General features: G+C 49.9%; 2 protein-coding genes across 9 annotated transcripts in view; one reads left to right on the top strand and one right to left on the bottom strand.

The window, feature by feature from the left end:
- Nucleotides 1–1,132, bottom strand: part of GTF3C1 (general transcription factor IIIC subunit 1) — a 39,764-nt gene extending 38,632 nt beyond the window's left edge. For both annotated transcript variants that reach the window (XM_081170728.1, XM_081170729.1), the window contains exon 1: nucleotides 897–1,132. In XM_081170728.1, the coding sequence (XP_081026854.1) occupies nucleotides 897–1,117 (221 nt within the window). In that variant the 5' untranslated portion in view covers nucleotides 1,118–1,132. The remainder of the gene's footprint in view (nucleotides 1–896) is intronic.
- Nucleotides 1,133–1,190: 58 nt separating this feature from the next.
- KATNIP (katanin interacting protein) overlaps nucleotides 1,191–17,671 on the top strand; it is a 35,730-nt gene continuing 19,249 nt past the window's right edge. For 2 of the 7 annotated variants that reach the window (XM_081170742.1, XM_081170736.1), the window contains exons 1-10: nucleotides 1,195–1,342; nucleotides 5,930–6,006; nucleotides 7,281–7,450; nucleotides 8,429–8,529; nucleotides 9,348–9,482; nucleotides 10,421–10,543; nucleotides 12,049–12,286; nucleotides 12,604–12,744; nucleotides 13,931–14,160; nucleotides 16,880–16,989. In XM_081170742.1, coding sequence (XP_081026868.1) covers nucleotides 5,945–6,006; nucleotides 7,281–7,450; nucleotides 8,429–8,529; nucleotides 9,348–9,482; nucleotides 10,421–10,543; nucleotides 12,049–12,286; nucleotides 12,604–12,744; nucleotides 13,931–14,160; nucleotides 16,880–16,989 — 1,310 coding nt within the window. In that variant the 5' untranslated portion in view covers nucleotides 1,195–1,342; nucleotides 5,930–5,944. Of the gene's footprint in view, nucleotides 1,343–1,588; nucleotides 1,608–1,637; nucleotides 1,657–5,929; nucleotides 6,007–7,280; nucleotides 7,451–8,428; nucleotides 8,530–9,347; nucleotides 9,483–10,420; nucleotides 10,544–12,048; nucleotides 12,287–12,603; nucleotides 12,745–13,930; nucleotides 14,161–16,879; nucleotides 16,990–17,671 lie in introns of those variants that run through there. The other 5 variants (XM_081170738.1, XM_081170737.1, XM_081170741.1 and 2 more) reach the window with 5 other exon arrangements.

The following is a 17,671-nucleotide window of genomic DNA, read 5'->3' as shown; positions in this document are numbered from 1 at the left end:
CTCATAGGGGAGCCGCTCCATCATGTCCTTGTCTCATTTTCATTACCCTTTTCTGAAGTTCCTATAATATCCTTTTCGAGGAGAGGCAACCAGAACTGTACACAGCACATCCCAAAACATGATGACAGGGCTGGATTTAGGTTTGATGTGGCCCGAAGCTCCTGAAGGTAATGGGGCCCTTGATTATGTCCAGCTGTACTTTGTCAACAACAAATGGTCACTGTTTTTTGTGTTGAAGATATGCTATATAGTAATTGATGGACCTAATATCTAAAGCCATTTGCACACGCAGAATGTAGGCACCCTATATATAGAAATTAGCAAACCAGTGATCTTTTAGGGAGCAGGCTAGCAGGTGGGGCCCATGACTTATATCATAGGAACCTACACAACACAAAACACTGTTGCCGTAGGTAGGTTTTATTTTACTGTTTTTTAATTTATATTTTGGAAATGTACATCCAGTTTTTTTCTTTACATTTTTTTTGGGGGGGGGCCAAGAGTGGGGCCCTAAGCTATAGCTTGTTTAGCTTATATGTAAATCTGGCACTGCATGATGGCAACACAGATCTGTAGAGTGGAACTCTGTGGCTTCTTTCCTGGGGGTACTCAAAGGTATACAGTCCTAACACCTTTTTTTCCTTAGAGAACTGGAGCATTGGGGGCACTAGGATACCGCCAATCTTATCCCAAACTCCTTTTTCCGCACCTTGGCGGAACCAGGCCAGGGCCTCCCCAGGACTAGAAAGGTGAATGACACCCGAGCCCTTGGGAAGAGCTTCCTGACCGGGGGGGGGGGGAGAGATATCCGCTCGGCTTTCCTTCCCGAGAGGCTCGGGGGTCGCCCCCCCCCGCTCCTGCAAGGGGGCTGGCCTAGATGACCCCTCCCGGCTCACCGGTCGTAGAGGTGCAGCGGCGGCCTGGGCTGAGGGAGCAGGTAGAAGCGGAGCTGCGCGTGCGCGGCGAGCGAGGCCCAGAGGAGCTGCCGGACGTCGCGCTCGAGGGGCAGCGGGAAGGGCGGCACGCGGCCGGCCAGGCGCTCCCAGAGGGCCCCGGGGGTCGCGCCGTCCAGGCCCTCCAGCGCCACCTCGCCCAGCGCGGCCCACAGCGCCTCCATGGCGCCTCGCCCGCCCTCCTTCCGGCGCGCCGGAAGTGACGCGCCCCTCCGAGCGCCGCTTCCCGCGGGGTCTCCATGGCAACGGCCCAACAGCGGCGCCTGGCAGCCGGGCGAGGAAGAGGAAGACGAAGAGGAGGAGGAGGAAGAGGAGGATGGAGTGAGCCCCGCCGCGCCTGCCAGGGCCGCGGCGCCCCCGGGAGGGTCCGGCGAGTGCGGGGCGACGGGGTAGGGGGCGAGGGGGAAAGGGCGCGGGGGGAGGAGCGGGGGGGGGGCGGGCGGCTCCACAGGCCTCCGGGCGCCCCGGACTCCCCTCCCCACCGGCAGCCCCACCGCTGACACCACTGGCCGTGCTGGCCGCAGGGACTGGTCGTAATTAATCATCATCATCATCATAACAATCATGATGATAATTTATGTATACTCTGGGCGGCCCCCAACAGAATATTAAAAACACGATAAAAAAATATTAAAAACACGATAAAAAAGATTTGCAAGATGAAATTACTACCTATTCAGGATGAGTAATGTAATAACTTTAGGTAATGATATAACATGAATAGGAAAGAGAGTGAAATGCAGTGATGCAAAATTTAAGTTTGTAAACTGTTAGGCAGGGGAGAGGGAAGTCCTCAATAATAAGATTTAATAAGAGGATATGATGTTACGCAATGTGATTATATGTAAAACTAATTAAAATTATTATTTAAAAAACCCACTATAAAACATCAGACATTAAAAACTTCCCTAAACAGGGCTGCCTTCAGATGTCTTCTAAAAGTCTGATAGTTGTTTATTTCCTTGTCATCTGTGGGATGTCATTCCACTCGCTTCTCACAGTAAGGGAACCACCACAAGGCCCTTGGATCGGGACCTCAGGGTCCAGACTGAACAATGGGGGGTGGAGATGCTCTTTTAGTTATATGATTATCGTTATCATTATTATTTTGACTTATTAGTTCAACCTCACCCGCAATGGTGCACTCCCCTTTTGTCTCCTGAGACAGACAGATGCCAAACCAAACTATTGTCTATATATACCATATTTTGTGCCCCATAGGACGCTCCGGCCCATAGGACGCACCTAGGTTTTTTTTGGGGGGGGGAATAAAGGGGAAAAAAATTATTTCCCCCCCAGGTGTGGGGCTGGAAGAACCAGGTCGGGGAACAGTGGGAAGGCACGCTCTGCCTCCCCGCTGTCCCCCGAGCTTGTGGGGCTGGCGATGGGGAGAAGTGCGCAGTCCTGGCACGGCAGGCAGCTCTGCGCCGCCATTCCGAGCGGGGCGGGACTTAGCGCCCCGCTCGGGATGCCTGCGCAGATCTGCCTGCAGTCCCCGCACGACAGGCAGCTCTGCGCCACCATCCCCAGCGGGGCGGGACTTAGCGCCCCGCTCCCGATGGCCGCGCAGAGCTGTGCTGAGCCGGGGACTGCAGGCAGCTCTGCGCAACCCTCAGAGCAGGTCTCCCGAGGGTTGCGCAGAGCTTCCTGAAGCCTGGAGAGCGAGAGGGGTCGGTGCGCACCGACCCCTCTCGCTCTCCAGGCTTCAGCTAAAGCCTGCATTCGCCCCATAGGACGCACCCAGATTTCCCCTTCATTTTTGGAGGGGAAAAAGTGCGTCCTATAGGGCGAAAAATACGGTGTGTGTATATATATATATATATATATATATATATTTGCTTTCGTAGATTTTCACGGGTACAGGAATGCAGGTTTTGGTGTTTTCGGGTATCTTCCCGTGTAAGAGTTGGGGTGTCTAGGCGACGTTTCGACGTTTCGACGAAAGCACCAGCCTGAAGATGACGAGTGAGACCTCGTCGAAACGTCGCCTAGACACCCCAACTCTTACACGGGAAGATACCCGAAAACACCAAAACCTGCATATATATATATATATATATATATATATATATATATATATGTAGGTAGGTTTTGGTGTCTTCGGGTGTCTTCCCGTGTAAGAGTTGGGGTGTCTAGGCGACGTTTCGACGAGGTCTCACTCGTCATCTTCAGGCTGGTGCTTTCGGCTTCTTGTTACTAGAACAGAGCAGGATCTCAGTGTTTGAGTTCCTATAAATACTGTTGAGGGGGTGTGGTGTATAGCCTCCAACGTTCTGGGCAGAGAGGAAGTTCCTAGGTTAATGTGCCTTTTCTTCTTTTGTTCATTAATTACTTGAGGGATATCTTGAGTGATTACTTGAGTGATATTCTGAGTACCACTTAGGAGGGTCATTAGGTGTGGATTAGTTGCTAAAGCTTTCGTGTCTTGACCTCTTGACCTTGTAAAGAGTTTTTCTGAGAAGATGGCTGTACTGCACTTAGTTGTGCTCTGGCTTGGCTTCGTGTATAGGGGCGAGCTGTGGTTTTGTGCCCTGTGCCAGCCAGATCTGTGTAGGGATTGCAGGGGGGTGCAGCATCCGGAGGTGCCACTATGGTTTGGCTACTGGATGGTGTCTGTAATTTATCTATGGCTGACAAAGACCACTTGACAACTGAGTTACAGAATCTCTCAAATGTGTTAATCGCCAACGGATACCAGCAAAACAGGGTTACGAAGCTAATCCAAAAAGAAACACCCCCCAAAAACCAAGACACAGAAGAAAACAATGGCATGGCCCTCCTTCCTTATATCAAGGGCACTACAGATAAAATTAGCAAAATCCTCCATAAACACAATATCAAAACAGCCTTTTGCACCAACCAAAAAATAGCCAATATCCTCAGAAACCCAAAAGATAAAATCCAGTTAGAAAACCAAGGGGTCTATGAAATACCCTGCAAAGTCTGCCCAGCCACGTACATTGGACAAACAAACAGACGAATAAATGCACGTATCGCAGAACACAAGAATGCCGTCAAAAAAGAAGAAAAAACTTCCTCTCTTTACCAACACATGAAAGAAACAGGACACGAAATTAATTTTGCAGATTCCAAATTGCTCTTTAACATGGAACATCACCACAAGAGAATAATCATGGAAGCCATCGAGATAGAGAAACACCCTCACAACATGAACAAGCGTGACGACACGTCCCGCCTGCCAGACATCTGGAAATTAGCCCTCCCCACAAAAACCGACACCAGAACCAGAGGCACACAGAACGCCATCTCCAATCAACCACACCAGACCCAAACCCAGACCCTCTCCACAGATAAATTACAGACACCACCCAGTAGCCAAACCACAGTGGCACCTCCGGATGCTGCACCCCCCTGCAATCCCTACACAGATCTGGCTGGCACAGGGCACAAAACCACAGCTCGCCCCTATACACGAAGCCAAGCCAGAGCACAACTAAGTGCAGTACAGCCATCTTCTCAGAAAAAACTCTTTACAAGGTCAAGAGGTCAAGACACGAAAGCTTTAGCAACTAATCCACACCTAATGACCCTCCTAAGTGGTACTCAGAATATCACTCAAGTAATCACTCAAGATATCCCTCAAGTAATTAATGAACAAAAGAAGAAAAGGCACATTAACCTAGGAACTTCCTCTCTGCCCAGAACGTTGGAGGCTATACACCACACCCCCTCAACAGTATTTATAGGAACTCAAACACTGAGATCCTGCTCTGTTCTAGTAACAAGAAGCCGAAAGCACCAGCCTGAAGATGACGAGTGAGACCTCGTCGAAACGTCGCCTAGACACCCCAACTCTTACACGGGAAGACACCCGAAGACACCAAAACCTACATTCCTGTACCCGTGAAAATCTACGAAAGCAAATATATATATATATATATATATATATATATATATATATATATATATATATATATATATATATATATGTTCTAGTAACAAGAAGCCGAAAGCACCAGCCTGAAGATGACGAGTGAGACCTCGTCGAAACGTCGCCTAGACACCCCAACTCTTACACGGGAAGACACCCGAAGACACCAAAACCTACATTCCTGTACCCGTGAAAATCTACGAAAGCAAATATATATATATATATATATATATATGCACACACACACACACCCTGCTTTTTTTCTCAAGGTGGTTTACACATAAATTAACAGCTACAAACGTAGAAGAAGCCCTTCCTCGATGGGCTAGGATGACCTTTGTGGTTCCTCCCAACTCTACAATTCTATGATTCTTTGAAGAAAAACTCCCTCTCAAAAGCCATCAAGCATTAATAGAATTAAAACCATGCAAATAATTACCATGACAACAGCATGGCACCAGCCCTTTCCTTGAAAACAGTCTGTTCCCAAAAGCCTGTTTGAAAAAGAAGGCCTTTGCCTGTCTGCGGAAGGACAGCAAGGAGGGAGCAGCCTGGCTCCTCTAGGCAGGGAGTTCCAAAGGCTGATGGGAGTTGGAGTCCAGCAGCATCTGGAGGGCAGCACCAGGATGGGGAATGATGGCCTGGCCCCCCAAGAGGCAGCGCCACAGCTGCACCCACTCAGCTTGCGCAAGGGTTCTGTTAGGAGAGGTGCCACTTTGGGCACGATAAATTCACCGGTAGGCTGAAGGAGCACCACCATGGGCACCCCCAAAGCCAGGCACCCCCCCTGCAGCAGACTCCCTGCTCCCCCCCCCCAAACAAGAACACAACCAGCATGTGGGCACCAACTACTTAGGCAGCTGAGGCAGAATGTCAGGCATTGGATTTGCAGGGCGACATGTGCCAGCCGATGAAGCTGAATGTTGGGCGATTATTCAGGACAGTTGGAAGGAATTGCTTTATCCGGAGCCAAATTAAACTGGAATTTACTCCAAAGGGGATAGAGTGGCGGCCTCCAATGTGGACAGCTTTATAAACCCCGCCCAGGGCACCTGCATAATGTTGCTTTGTTTCTGTGTTTCAGGCTTAACCAAAGGACATGGTGACTGACTTTGATGAGAAACATGATCAACATATAGTATTTCTTCAGCATAGAAACAGGTAGGCTGAAGGATGACCGGCAGGCCAGGAGAACAGATTTTGGGGGCCCTGGCTAGGTCTGCAGCCTGCTGCCTCTTCAGATATGGCAGGAGGCTGGGCAAGGGCCAGTGAATCCTGGCAGGTCAGAGGCTTTGTGGGTGATGGGCCCGTTGCCTGCTCTGAATGGGCTCGCGCTTGAGCCATCGTTGCTGCTAGAGGCTTGGGGCCTCTCTGGCTTTTAGCAGCTTTGATGTGACAGCCGTGGTGATTCCTGGACGAAGACATCCTAGTCATGCTGTTCTAGCTATTGACTCCAAGAGAATTTGCACTAATGGCCAGTATGCTACCAGCCCAAACTTAAGGTGGTACTGCGAGGGTATGAAGCCCTAAACAACATGGGAGCAGCCTGTCTGAAGACCTTCTTTCTTCATATATTCACACCTATTCTTTGAGATCTGCTGCAGAAGCATTGCTTGACTGCCTCTTGTGAATGGGACATTCATTCATTCATTCAATTCGTATATAACCCTTTATCCAAAGATCCCAGGGTAGTGTGCAACATTAAAAGCATACGTAACATGGCATAATGAAAAACAAGAAAACAAAAACCATAGTAATAGTCTCCACACTTTTAAAAGGCTGTAGATTGTTTAATGGCCAAAGGCTTGGGTAGAAAGCAGCACCTTAAGCAGGCAACCTCTGAGTCAGATTCTTTCCTGACAGGATTTATTTATTCATTAATACATTTCTATACTACTTGTCTTAAGCTGACATCAAGAATGTTTGAATAAATAAATCCTGCCAGGAAAGAATCTGGCTCAGACCTGCTTAGATCTTCCTGCAAGAATCCTCTACACGAACAGACTGCAGACAAGGACGTGAACTTGGAGGTGGCTCTTGGATAGCATTTTTTAAGGCAGAAAACCAGCTTATTGATTTAAAATATCAATAAACAACAGGTTTGTAGAAAAGCAAGCAGTAGCTTAGTAAACTCAACAGTCCATCTTGGGGATTCCTAGGAACTCCTCCTTCCAGGGCTAGATGATTCTATATTGTCCTTAAATCTAGCAGACCCTGGACTCTGAGCAGAGGCAGGTTTCAGCAGACTACTTCTCTCACTCGGTGCTCCCCCACATTTGGATGGTATTCCTCAGCTATTTGTAGGAGGATCTCCATCATGGCTTTGTGGAGACTTCTGCCTCACCACAGAAGTCGTCACGGTAGCATTTTCTGTAGAGAGAACGTGATCCTTGGAGAACCCTCAAATCAGAAAATTGGTGTGCTGCATATTTTAGGATATTGAAAGAGCTCAGAAGAAAGGACCCTATGCAGATTAAGCTGGAGCAGCTGGAGCAAGGGTTTATTCTGTATGTGAACGGAGCGAACTCAGAACTAACCAACCACCGCAAGAAAGTCAACCCTCAGAACTTTTTCAGAAGTGGCACACGAACAGCAAGGGGAAACTGTGAGTTCCTTCATGACATAACTATATTGAAACACCATTGCACCAGGAGTAGGCAGGAAGTAAGCTGGTGGTCATTTTCCAGTGTGCCACCTCGTATCTGCTGGCCTTGAGAATCCTTAAATGACGAAAACTTTGGGCAAGAGTGAAGGGTCTTTAGCAAGAGTGAAGGCTCAACACAGAAGTCACCCCCCAGCTCTTAAGAGGTTCTCCTGATCACACCACCTTATTTGTGAATTTGGCACACATTGGTGGACTTTAGGGAATCTCTAGCTTTTTAGTAAATCACCCAGTAAAAAGCGGACTCCATCTGCCTTGCATCGTGCCACTGAAGGGTCGATTTCTCTGTTTGAGCACACAGGCTTTCTGCCATGTGCAGAGCCTAGAATAGAAACCGGCTCAGGAAAGGCATTTTGTTCTAGTTGACCCCACCCTCCCATTTCATCTACAATAACTCTCTTCAGGTGACTTTAACGCCTCCAAGATGCTACAGCATCATCTCTGCCCATTTTAGTCCCCATTCTCAGGTCCTTATACTGCTAATGAAAGCTGTGACATAAGCTGCCAGGCTCACTGCCTGGTGTCCTATACCTGCCGTTACCAGCGCTGCTCCCTAGTCAGCCGACACAGAAGGCATTTTGGGAGAGGAAGGAAGCACCCAAAGCACTGCTGCTGCATGCAACGTGGGCAGCCCTTGCCTGGTGTGCCCCTCCCCCCTACAGTTTCTCAATTCTAGGAGCCTTCAGTGCAGCCGAGGATACACCTGCCCTGCAGCTCAAGAGCTGACAGAGCAGCTAGTCCCGGTAACCTCATGGTGTGAGGCTTTCCCACATTTGGAACTGTGTTCCTCTCTGTCCTTAGGGCACATGATAATCTGTAGGAGAGTTTGTGTGTTGAAAGCCTTGCCTCAGGGCAAGGAATGGCACTTGACGGCCTTTGAACCCTCCTTGTTCCAAGACTCAGCTCCAAATTTCCTTTCAGGTTCTAGTTTGAGAGCCCTGTTGCAAGACGACGACGACAACCTACAAGGGAGGAGCACGCAAAGTGCACCAAGTAAAATCCAGCGCCGAGGGTGGCTCCAGGTAGGGAGGAGGAAGGTGCACACACGTTGCTCCTTGATGGCCCCAGATTCTGGTTGGGGAAAGTGGCAGAGCAGCTTTTAAACTGATCACTGGGGTGAGGGGGAAAGCCAGCAGGAGCCAAGGAGTGTCCCATTTGGAACAAATGTCCCTGGAGGATGAAGATGAAAAATGATAGTTTAACTTGGGAAGTGTAGAGCTGGGCACTGAGTTTGTAGCCTAGTCCAAGACTGACGCTCAACCTAACCATTGCACCATATTAGCCCTACATTGCAGGTTCACATTGAGAGCCAGTGTGGTGTAGTGGTTAAGAGCGGTGGACTCGTAATCTGGTGAACCGGGTTCACGTCTCCACTCCTCCACATGCGGCTGCTGGGTGACCTTGGGCCAGTCACACTTCTCTGAAGTCTCTCAGCCTCACTCACCTCACAGAGTGTTTGTTGTGGGGGAGGAAGGGAAAGGAGAATATTAGCCGCTTTGAGACTCCTTAGGGTAGTGATAAAGCGGGATATCAAATCCTCCTCTTCTTCTTCTACACATCAAGCCTTCTAGCCTGTTGGTTCGATCCCGCTTAGGGGATTCAGCTTGTTAATGTAGGGCCGAAAGCGTGCAAGAGAAAGTGTGAAAGCAATGGTGGCCATTAGACTGGATTAAGGCCATTCCAGAGCCCAGAGGATGCGAGGGCAGGCACAGAACATCAGCCAAATAATAGCTGGTGGGATTACAATGGATACTTGCCAGTGTGAAGGCAGTAGCAGATTCCTGTTTATTCCTCAAAAGAGTCAAACTTAACACACACAATGGGGTTTTCCATTTTCTAGAAAGCAGTTCAGATCAAAACAGAAAGTGGATCCAGACTCCGTGTCTCTCCTCCTTCAGAGTACTCTGAGGATTTTGAACCTTATGAAAGCCTAAGCTCGCATTCAAGTGATGGTGAACAGGATGACGCTCGCCAGGTATGTGCCTCCACCATTTTGCGAAAAGCATCTTTTATTATCGAAGGTGAAACCCTAGCACTAACACCAGGAAACAATTCTCCCTTCCAAGAGGGGTCTTACATTGATTTTTGTGCCTTGTTTCTTCTTAAGTTCATGACACACACACACAAACACACACATTTGCACATGTGTGTACATATGCACAGACTCAAACTAGCCACCCAGCCAAGGAATTTTAGCGTTTCCAAATATTTCTTCTTGGGTCTTTCACAGGAAGGTGATGTCTCCAGCAAAACTTCTGAATCCATTGTGGGTCTAGAATTCATGAGCAGCAACACCAGCTGTTGCACTGCTTTACCTTTGTGCTGATTTGTTTTTAATTTGTGCTAAACTGTGGTCTGCAACTTTAAACAATATTTAAGGTAACTGTAAAAAAATCCATATTAGGGCAGTAGCTGCGTTAGGCTCACCAGAATGCCAAATTGCGTGCAAGCTTAAAAGTTCTCCTCTTTGTCAGATTTGATGGCAAACAAAGCAAGAGTGGTGGAGGAGGAAAAAAGCTGGATGATCAGTGTCTCTAGGTGGAATGTGGAAAGAAGCAGGAGACATTCCAAGGAGGCCTGCCAGATGCTGTACAGGTTTCAGGTTGCAGCCAAGGAAGAAGGAACATGTCGCAGGGAACCTGTATCATTTGCTGGTGCTCTGTGAAGAACACCAAGCTTGCACAAGATGTTGCACCTCTAACTTCCTCCCCTCTCATCAGTTTTTGCAAGTGTGGTGTTTTTTCTCCCTGACAGAAACTGCCTCCAAGATGATTACCTTGCCCTGCAGAGTGTCGGAAATGAAGTCTGGTGGATGTTGGCAGCATCCCCAGGGTTTGCTCTTGGCAATTTGCCTCTCCTAAGCAGAGAAGCATCAGGAAGTTTATTTACTGCTACTTCTCTGTCTGTTTCCAGAGTCTCAAATCTCCAGAAAGCACAATCCCCAGTGGCTACATCCTCTCTGTTCCAGGGGCAAAACAAAGAATGAGCAATTATGCTGAAAGGGAAGAGTTGCTTCTCAGCATGGAGGACATGAAGGTAGCCTTGGGTTTGCCTGGTGGGCAGCATCTCCAGAACCCTGACGAGATGAATCAAAAGCTCTCCTGGACTTGGGCAGGAGCTCTTCATAGGTGCCCCCCCCCCCGACAATGACAGCCCATCCTCGATCCCCTGTTGGGAAAGAGAGAGGGGTCTTTCTCCCTCAATAGCCTTTGGTTTTTCTCGTACTGCACAACCCTAGGTCTGTTTACTGCAAGTGTTCCATCAGGCTTATGGCTTGGTAAACGTGTTTAGGGTTGCACTCACGGTCTCCCTCATCTGCATGCTGTCCTATTTATTGACAGCCTTTTTACCTGTGTCATTCTCCCAAGGATGCCCTCAATGGCTGTGGCAGGGAGGGGTCCCATCCAAGTACTCTCCAACCAGGACAGGATTGCTCATGCAGCACAGTCCGTTCAAACCAAGGCAAAGTGCAGAGCATCAGTCTAGGTCCAGACCTGATCCGGAGTCAAGGTCCAGAAAGAGTCCCAGGTCAATAATACCCCAGGGAGGCCAGGCAAGGCACAGCAAGGCAGACTAGACTCGAGCTGTAAGCAACAAGGGGTCAGCACTCTGCATTGTTTCCCAAAACTGGAAGACTTAAGAGGAAGGCCTTATGTACCTTGACCTCCTAGACCACACACTGAGCGCTGCTGCTGGTTGTGAAGGAATATCGGGGATTGCTTAATCATGAGTAGACACCCACCTCACAAGGAGACCAGTGACCCTGTGTCCATAGGCACAGACATGCCAGGGCTCTTTGAACTGGACCTGAAGCTTTTGGCCCTGATGCGCTCGAGGCCTGTGGGGTGGCTCCACCTCCTCTGGTGGTTCTAGGGTTTTTTTGTTAGATGTCAATCTGAAGGACCTCTCAGGGCGATCCTCAGGTCCAGGGGGCCCTGCCTGCTGCTCAGGGTCCTCGACCTGTAGGGTGCTTGGATCGTCCTCTGAGGACTCTGTGTCGGGTCACAGGCCAGGGCTCGGCAAGACTCATCCCTCTTGTTCAGTCAAAAAGTCTCCCAGAGTGACTTTGCAATGATCACCGGTAAGACAGTCCTCTAAGGCTGAGTCTAAACAACAAAATACACAAGGAAAAAGGGATGAGGAAGAAATAAACAAGCTCTGGTAGAACAAGGGGTGCAGAGAACTGAGGATTTGAGCTTCATTCTGCAAGCTGTGCTTTCTTTTGGCTGGGTGACTCACCTGAGTTCTCCTAGCTGTGATTCTGGGTGTTCCTGGGACCTGCATAGAGCTAACAGCTCCCAGCAACAGCCGCTGCCCCCTGCTGGCCAGACTTTGATTCACCCTGCACCTCTTCATTGTCGCAGCATGTTGGATACGGAAGGGGATTTATAGCAGAATCTTACATACGTCAACCCAGAGCAGAGTCACATTGAGTTTACTGAGGTTTTCTGCAAGGTAAATGGATACCAGGTAGCAGCCTTGATTTGGATCCTTTTTTTATTGTGAGATTTTCAACATGGCTCTCTGGAATTTTGTGGCAGGAACTCCGCCAGACCTTGGAGTTCAGCGTGAATCAGAAGAGGATGGAGGAAGATTGCTCGGAAGGGGAGACCTCTGACTCTGTGGAGGAGGACGTGCCTGCAGGGGCCTCGGAGGCAGAGGAGCCCCTTGAGTCTTCTGAAGAAGGCACTGGGCTTCTCCTCAGCAACGCAGGAGACTCCCCAGCAGCAGCTGCGCCCTCCTCTCTCCTTGTGCTGGAATTCAAGCCCAACTGCCAAAGTAAGTCCAGAGGGGGCTAACTGCCTGCCTTGGACCAGAGAGGAAAGAGAGAGTTTATTTTGTGTTGCTTGTAGAGAATTCTGCCAATCCCCCTTTCCCTTTTTGTGTCTTGTCTTGTTTGACTGTGGATGTGCTGGTGGAAGGTGATGGGCTTAGCCTTGTTTTCCACCACTCCCACTCTCTCATGGTACCAAAATAGGCAGCGTCTGAGAAACAGTGGCCTCCTGTGTACCTGGGGGAGTTCCTGATTGCCTTTGCCTCTTCCACTCCCCATGAGCGCCTCAAGGAAGGCATCACTTCTGTTTGTCTTTCCGTAGACATGAAGAAGGAGCGGAGCCTCTCTGCAAAAAGGAAGGGCAGCGCTGAGACCTACGTCCCCACCAAGCCTGGTAGCCAAGTGGGTCGGCCGCTCTCCGCTGGGTGCCTGCACCAGGAGGATCAGGAACAGACGCCCTCCAGTAAGGGAGATGGTGGTTGTTTCATTGCAACGCCTAAAAGATTGAGGAGAGACAGAGGCTGCAGGAGGGGCCTGCCTGCCGTGAGGATAGAAAGGGACCACAGGCAGGTCCTGTTGCCTCGCAAGGGCCCAGCTGGCTGTGCTGCTTGCTTGCATTCATGCTCTCGTTGTCATGTATCACCATCTCGCGGGGGAGCCCCTTGGGATCTCATTAGTGAGGCACACAAAGCCTTCCTTGCAGAGAGAAGAGAGGAAAGGGCGTGTGACTTGGGCATGCCTCTTGGCAGGCGACTGACGTCTTTCTCTTGTGGCATAGCATTTTCAAGCATTGCACGGCACGGATGTAGAACCCCCAAGAGCACGCCAGTGTTTGGGAAGACTGGCTTGCAAAGCAGCCACCAGCCCTCAGAAGTCGCCGTCTTGCTCAAATCTGACTTCAGATTGTTCTCCAGAAACAGCCCTTCACAGGTTTCTCCGGCTCTTTCTGCCTTGCTCTTTCTCAAAGAGCTCAGCTTTCACATATGCCCCAGCAGCCCTGTCAGCAGAGAAATGCCTCTTGACTCCACCCCTCTCTACAGCTTGCAAACTCCTCAAAAGGCTACTCTGTTTACCTTCTTCCCTCTTTGCTGTGTCCCCCCTTTTCAGCTGAATCCTTACCTTCTCAAGCGGCTGCCCTGCCTTCCTCCTCCTCCTCCTCCTCCTCTGCTTCCCCTGAGCTGCTGTCTCTTCCTTCATGCCTTCTCTGCCTCTTCCTTGGCAGGTTTCCCTCCCCATTTGGCGGAAATGGCACAGGGCCCTGACTGTCCTCTTCTCCCTCTGCTGCTCAGACCTGAGTGGAGCCACCTCAGCTCTTTGCTCTATGTCTGGAGTCACATCCTTGCACCCAGCAGATTGTTAGTTTAGGGGAAATGGCAGGAGGTGGGCGGCAGCTGTTTTGACCTCTCTGACATCCTTGTGGGGCTGGAGGCTTGTGCCAGGGAGAAGGTTCCATATCCTGCCCTGGGGGGTACATAGGAGAGCCCTGGGTTTACTTGCTGTGCATCACATACAAGACATGCTCCCTCTTCCTCCTCTGGGCATTTCCTATCCTGTGGCATAGGAGCCCTTTCAGCCTTAGCTTGGGGCGGAACTCACTTGCGCTTTGAGAAAATGGTCAGAAAGTCTTTTCTGCTTCTTTTGGGCACCAGGGCCAATCAGCCGATCCGAAAGGCCTCTCTCAGCCACCCGGAAGAACGTGTGTGAGAAAAAAGACCCTGTGCTCTCGGCTTCTGTGGTCCTGAAGGCGGTGCAGGCAGAAAACGAGACCCTCCAGAAGGAGCTGCTCTGCAGGCAGCTGCTGGCTGGGCCCCTGAGGGCTGAGCTGGAGCCAGCCGCTTCTGCTGAGGTCAGTAGCAGAAGCCGTCTCTCTCCCCACCAAGCGAGTTGGCGCTCCCTGTGTACACCCACCCCACCCTCGCCCTGCCCATTGCAAGCTTTCTCTGCTGACAGATAAACTGCCAGTGCCACGCTGAGGACTGCAAACCCCTTCCCAGCTGCTGAGGGCAGCCCTGGAAGAGTTTGTATGACTGGCGGTTTCATGGCAATGGAGAGCGAGCTCCTCCCACTGCCTGATCCCGAATGTAGTCAGCTGGTGTGACTTAGCAAAAGGAAGGGGTTGTTTGGAAAACGAGAGGGGCAGTTCCTTGGGCTGGTTGACAGGAGAGGCAAAATATTTTATCAAAAGTGAAAGTTTGAACAGTCAAAGGTGGCTTCATCCACTGCATGGGAATAGGAGGATGCAGAGGTAAATTTAGGGCAATGCCCCTGGGCATGAAATGCATTTGCTTCTACCAGCAGATGTGCTAAAGTGGCAGTGATTTGGGACAGCAGCTGGGGAGAGAAGCCTCCTGCTTCATTGCACTGTCTCTGCCTGCCTGTTGCCAGCCACTGCCACGGAGTCACACTTGATTTCAAATGAGGAAACTCTCCCGAAACGAGGAGGCTGCTAAAAAGGCAGAGTCAAGAGGGACAAATCACTGGAATTGCTCAGGAGTTGTATAAAAGCTCAACTGGAGAGTGTAGTGCAGATCAGGAAAGGCAGCTCTAGGGCCAAGAGGACGCCAGCATGGTTAACAGGCAGAGGCAAAGAAGCCCTCAGACGGAAGTCTTGTCCAAATGAGAAGAACCAAAAGGAACACAAACTTTGCTCCCCCCCAAAAGTGCAAGCAGAGAGGGCGGGATCATAGAATCGTAGAATTGTAGAGTAGGAAAAGACCCCAAGGGTCTAACTCCCTGCAATGCGGGAATCTTAACTAAAGCATCCCTGACAAATGGCCATCCAACCTCTGCTTAGAAGCCTCCAAGGAAGGAGAGGCCACCACCTCCCAAGGGAGACTGTTCCACAGTCAAACAGCTCTTACTGTCCGAAAGTTTTTCTGATGTTTAGTCAGAATCTCCTTTCTTGCAACTTGAATCCATGGGTTCGAGTCCTACCCTCCAGAGCAGCAGAAAACAAGTTTGCTCCATATTACAGCCCTTGAGATATTTGAAGATTGCAATCATATCTCCTCTCAGCCTCCTCTTTTCCAGGCTAAACCTACACAGCTCCTTCAACTGTTCCTCATCAGGCTTGGTTTCCAGACCCTTGGTCATTTTAGTTGCCCTCCTCTGCACACCTTCCAGCTTGTCAACTTCCTTCTTAAATGATGGTGCCCAAAATTGGACACAGTATTCCAGGTGTGGTCTGACCAAGGCAGAATAGAGTGGGACTATTCCTTCCCTTGATCTGGACACCAGCCTTCTACCGATGCAGCCTAGAATTGCATTAGCTTCTTTTGCTGCTGCATCGCACTGCTGACTCATGTTAAGCTTTTGATCCACCAAGACCCCTAGATCCTTTTCACATGTACTGCTAGTAAGCCAGGTGTCCCCCATCTTTTATTTGTGCATCTGGTTCTTGTGTACACTCCTTGTTTGTGATTTCCCCTTTCTTCCATTTCTTATACATTCCCTTCTTACCTCTCAACTCATCTGTAAAACGTGCCTCTCACTTTTCTTTGTTGCTGTGATTGTCTGCCTTTGTGCCTTCAGTATTTCATCTTTAAGAAACTCCCATCCATCTTGGACTCTCTTCTCTTTGAGTATTTCTTCTTCTTTCTCTTTTTTAAAAAAAGGTTCCAGTAGTAGATAGGTAGCCGTGTTGGTCTGCCATAGTCAAAATAAAAAAAATTTTTCCAGTAGCACCTTAAAGACCAACTAAGTTAGTTCTTGGTATGAGCTTTCGTGTGTATCTGAAGAAGTGTGCATGCACACGAAAGCTCATACCAAGAACTAACTTAGTTGGTCTTTAAGGTGCTACTGGAAAAAAAATTTTTATTTTTAAAAAAGGTTTTATTAAAGTTTTTTCATAATACAATAAGATAAAATAAACCAAATAAAAACAAAAACAGAGAAAGAGAAAAGGAAACAAAAAAAATTGAAAAAAGGGAGCAGAAAAAAGAAGAAAAATAAATGTCCAGGAAAATCTGGACGTATGGCAACCCTAGTGTAGAGACAACTGAAATCAAGATATAGGGCAGATCCCATGGTGGTGGAGGAGGAACAACCTGGCAGCCAGGTGTCCTTTAACCACCTGGAGTTCTCTACAGGGCCAGCCCCACCAGCAGGTGCAGTGAAGCAGTTGCCTGAGGTTGCAGTTGCTGGGTGGCAGAGAGCAGCGTTGCAGGAGGGCGCTTGCCCTTCTATCCTTGAGCTAGTCTCTGCCCTCCAGTGTGGTGGAGAGTTGCTGTCCTGTTGCCATTGTTGAGGAAGGGTTCAGCGCCCATCCCGCTGGCTCCTGTCGGCTATCTTGGGAGGGAGGGCCACATTGCCCTTAACCTCAGGCAGCCCACAAGAGGGAGGAAGCACGACATTTCGACTGCCAGGCTCCTGGGTGATCCGTACATGAAGGGAGTGTCCCCCTGAGCCCTCTAAAGATGAACAGTGGTGCACATGTGACTGGCAAGTGACTCCCTTACCTTTGGTTACCAAAGTGCCCCCCTGCAAATGCATGGCCAGGTTGTCGTCCTAGATGCTTCAGCCTAAGCTTGTTCTGGAGCTCCCAGAGGGGGTGTTGGCAACCCCGTGACCTGTTGTGTTTGCGTTTTCCCCTCTCGCAGCTGCCGTCGCCTTTGCCACCTGCGTCTGCAACAAATGAGCCTCCTCAAAAGCGGCAGGAGGGAAGCGTCGTCTCCACGGCCATGGAGAGGATTGGGCACCTAGGAAACAGGTGGCTGTGTGGGTTTATTTTGAATCCTTTTCCAGGGGGAATTCTGAGCCAAGCGGGAGGAGGGGTCTGGTATGTGCAAGCAAGCACCCAGGTCCAGATGGATCCCCATGCCTTCCCCTGTCTCTGCTGGGTCCCCTTGTCTTCCTGTCCATGTTGAAGAAGCGCCGGCTCACGGGGTGATGGCATTGGTGCCATCCAGGATGTGTAGACGGGGGGCAGAGGTTGCGGTCCATTGTGGGGCCGATTCTCAGGTTGGAGATGAGCTGCCGGGGCCATTGGCTCTCCTCCCCTAATGCCTGGCAAGAGAGGGGTGTCTGGGGACTGGGCTCAGCACATGGAAGTGTCCAGGCCCAGAATGCCTGCAAGCGGGGAACACGGTGTCATACCCGAGGGGGACACATTCCTAGCTGCTCCTAAACAAAAATTATCCTGGAACAGACCTTGAGTTTCAGGCCAGTTTGCTAACTCTTGAGAGCATGTCCAATCTTCGGCAAGGTAGCCCAGATCTTGCCCATCCTCAGCCGAGTCAGCAGAGCTGCACCTCATTCTCCAGGTGGTCCAGGTCTTTGCCTGAAGGGTCAGGCTGTGCAGCAATCAGGGCAATAGCCGAGTTGGGCCTTCAGTTGTCCATCTTGGGACTTCCTCCAGAGTCTGACCTGTGAATGTTCTGCTCCCTATTTCA

The sequence above is a fragment of the Podarcis bocagei genome (genome assembly GCF_964188305.1).
Source record: "Podarcis bocagei genome assembly, chromosome: 14".
NCBI lineage: Eukaryota > Metazoa > Chordata > Lepidosauria > Squamata > Lacertidae > Podarcis > Podarcis bocagei.
Note: the sequence above shows the minus strand (reverse complement) of the source record. Positions and strands in the feature narration are given on the sequence as shown.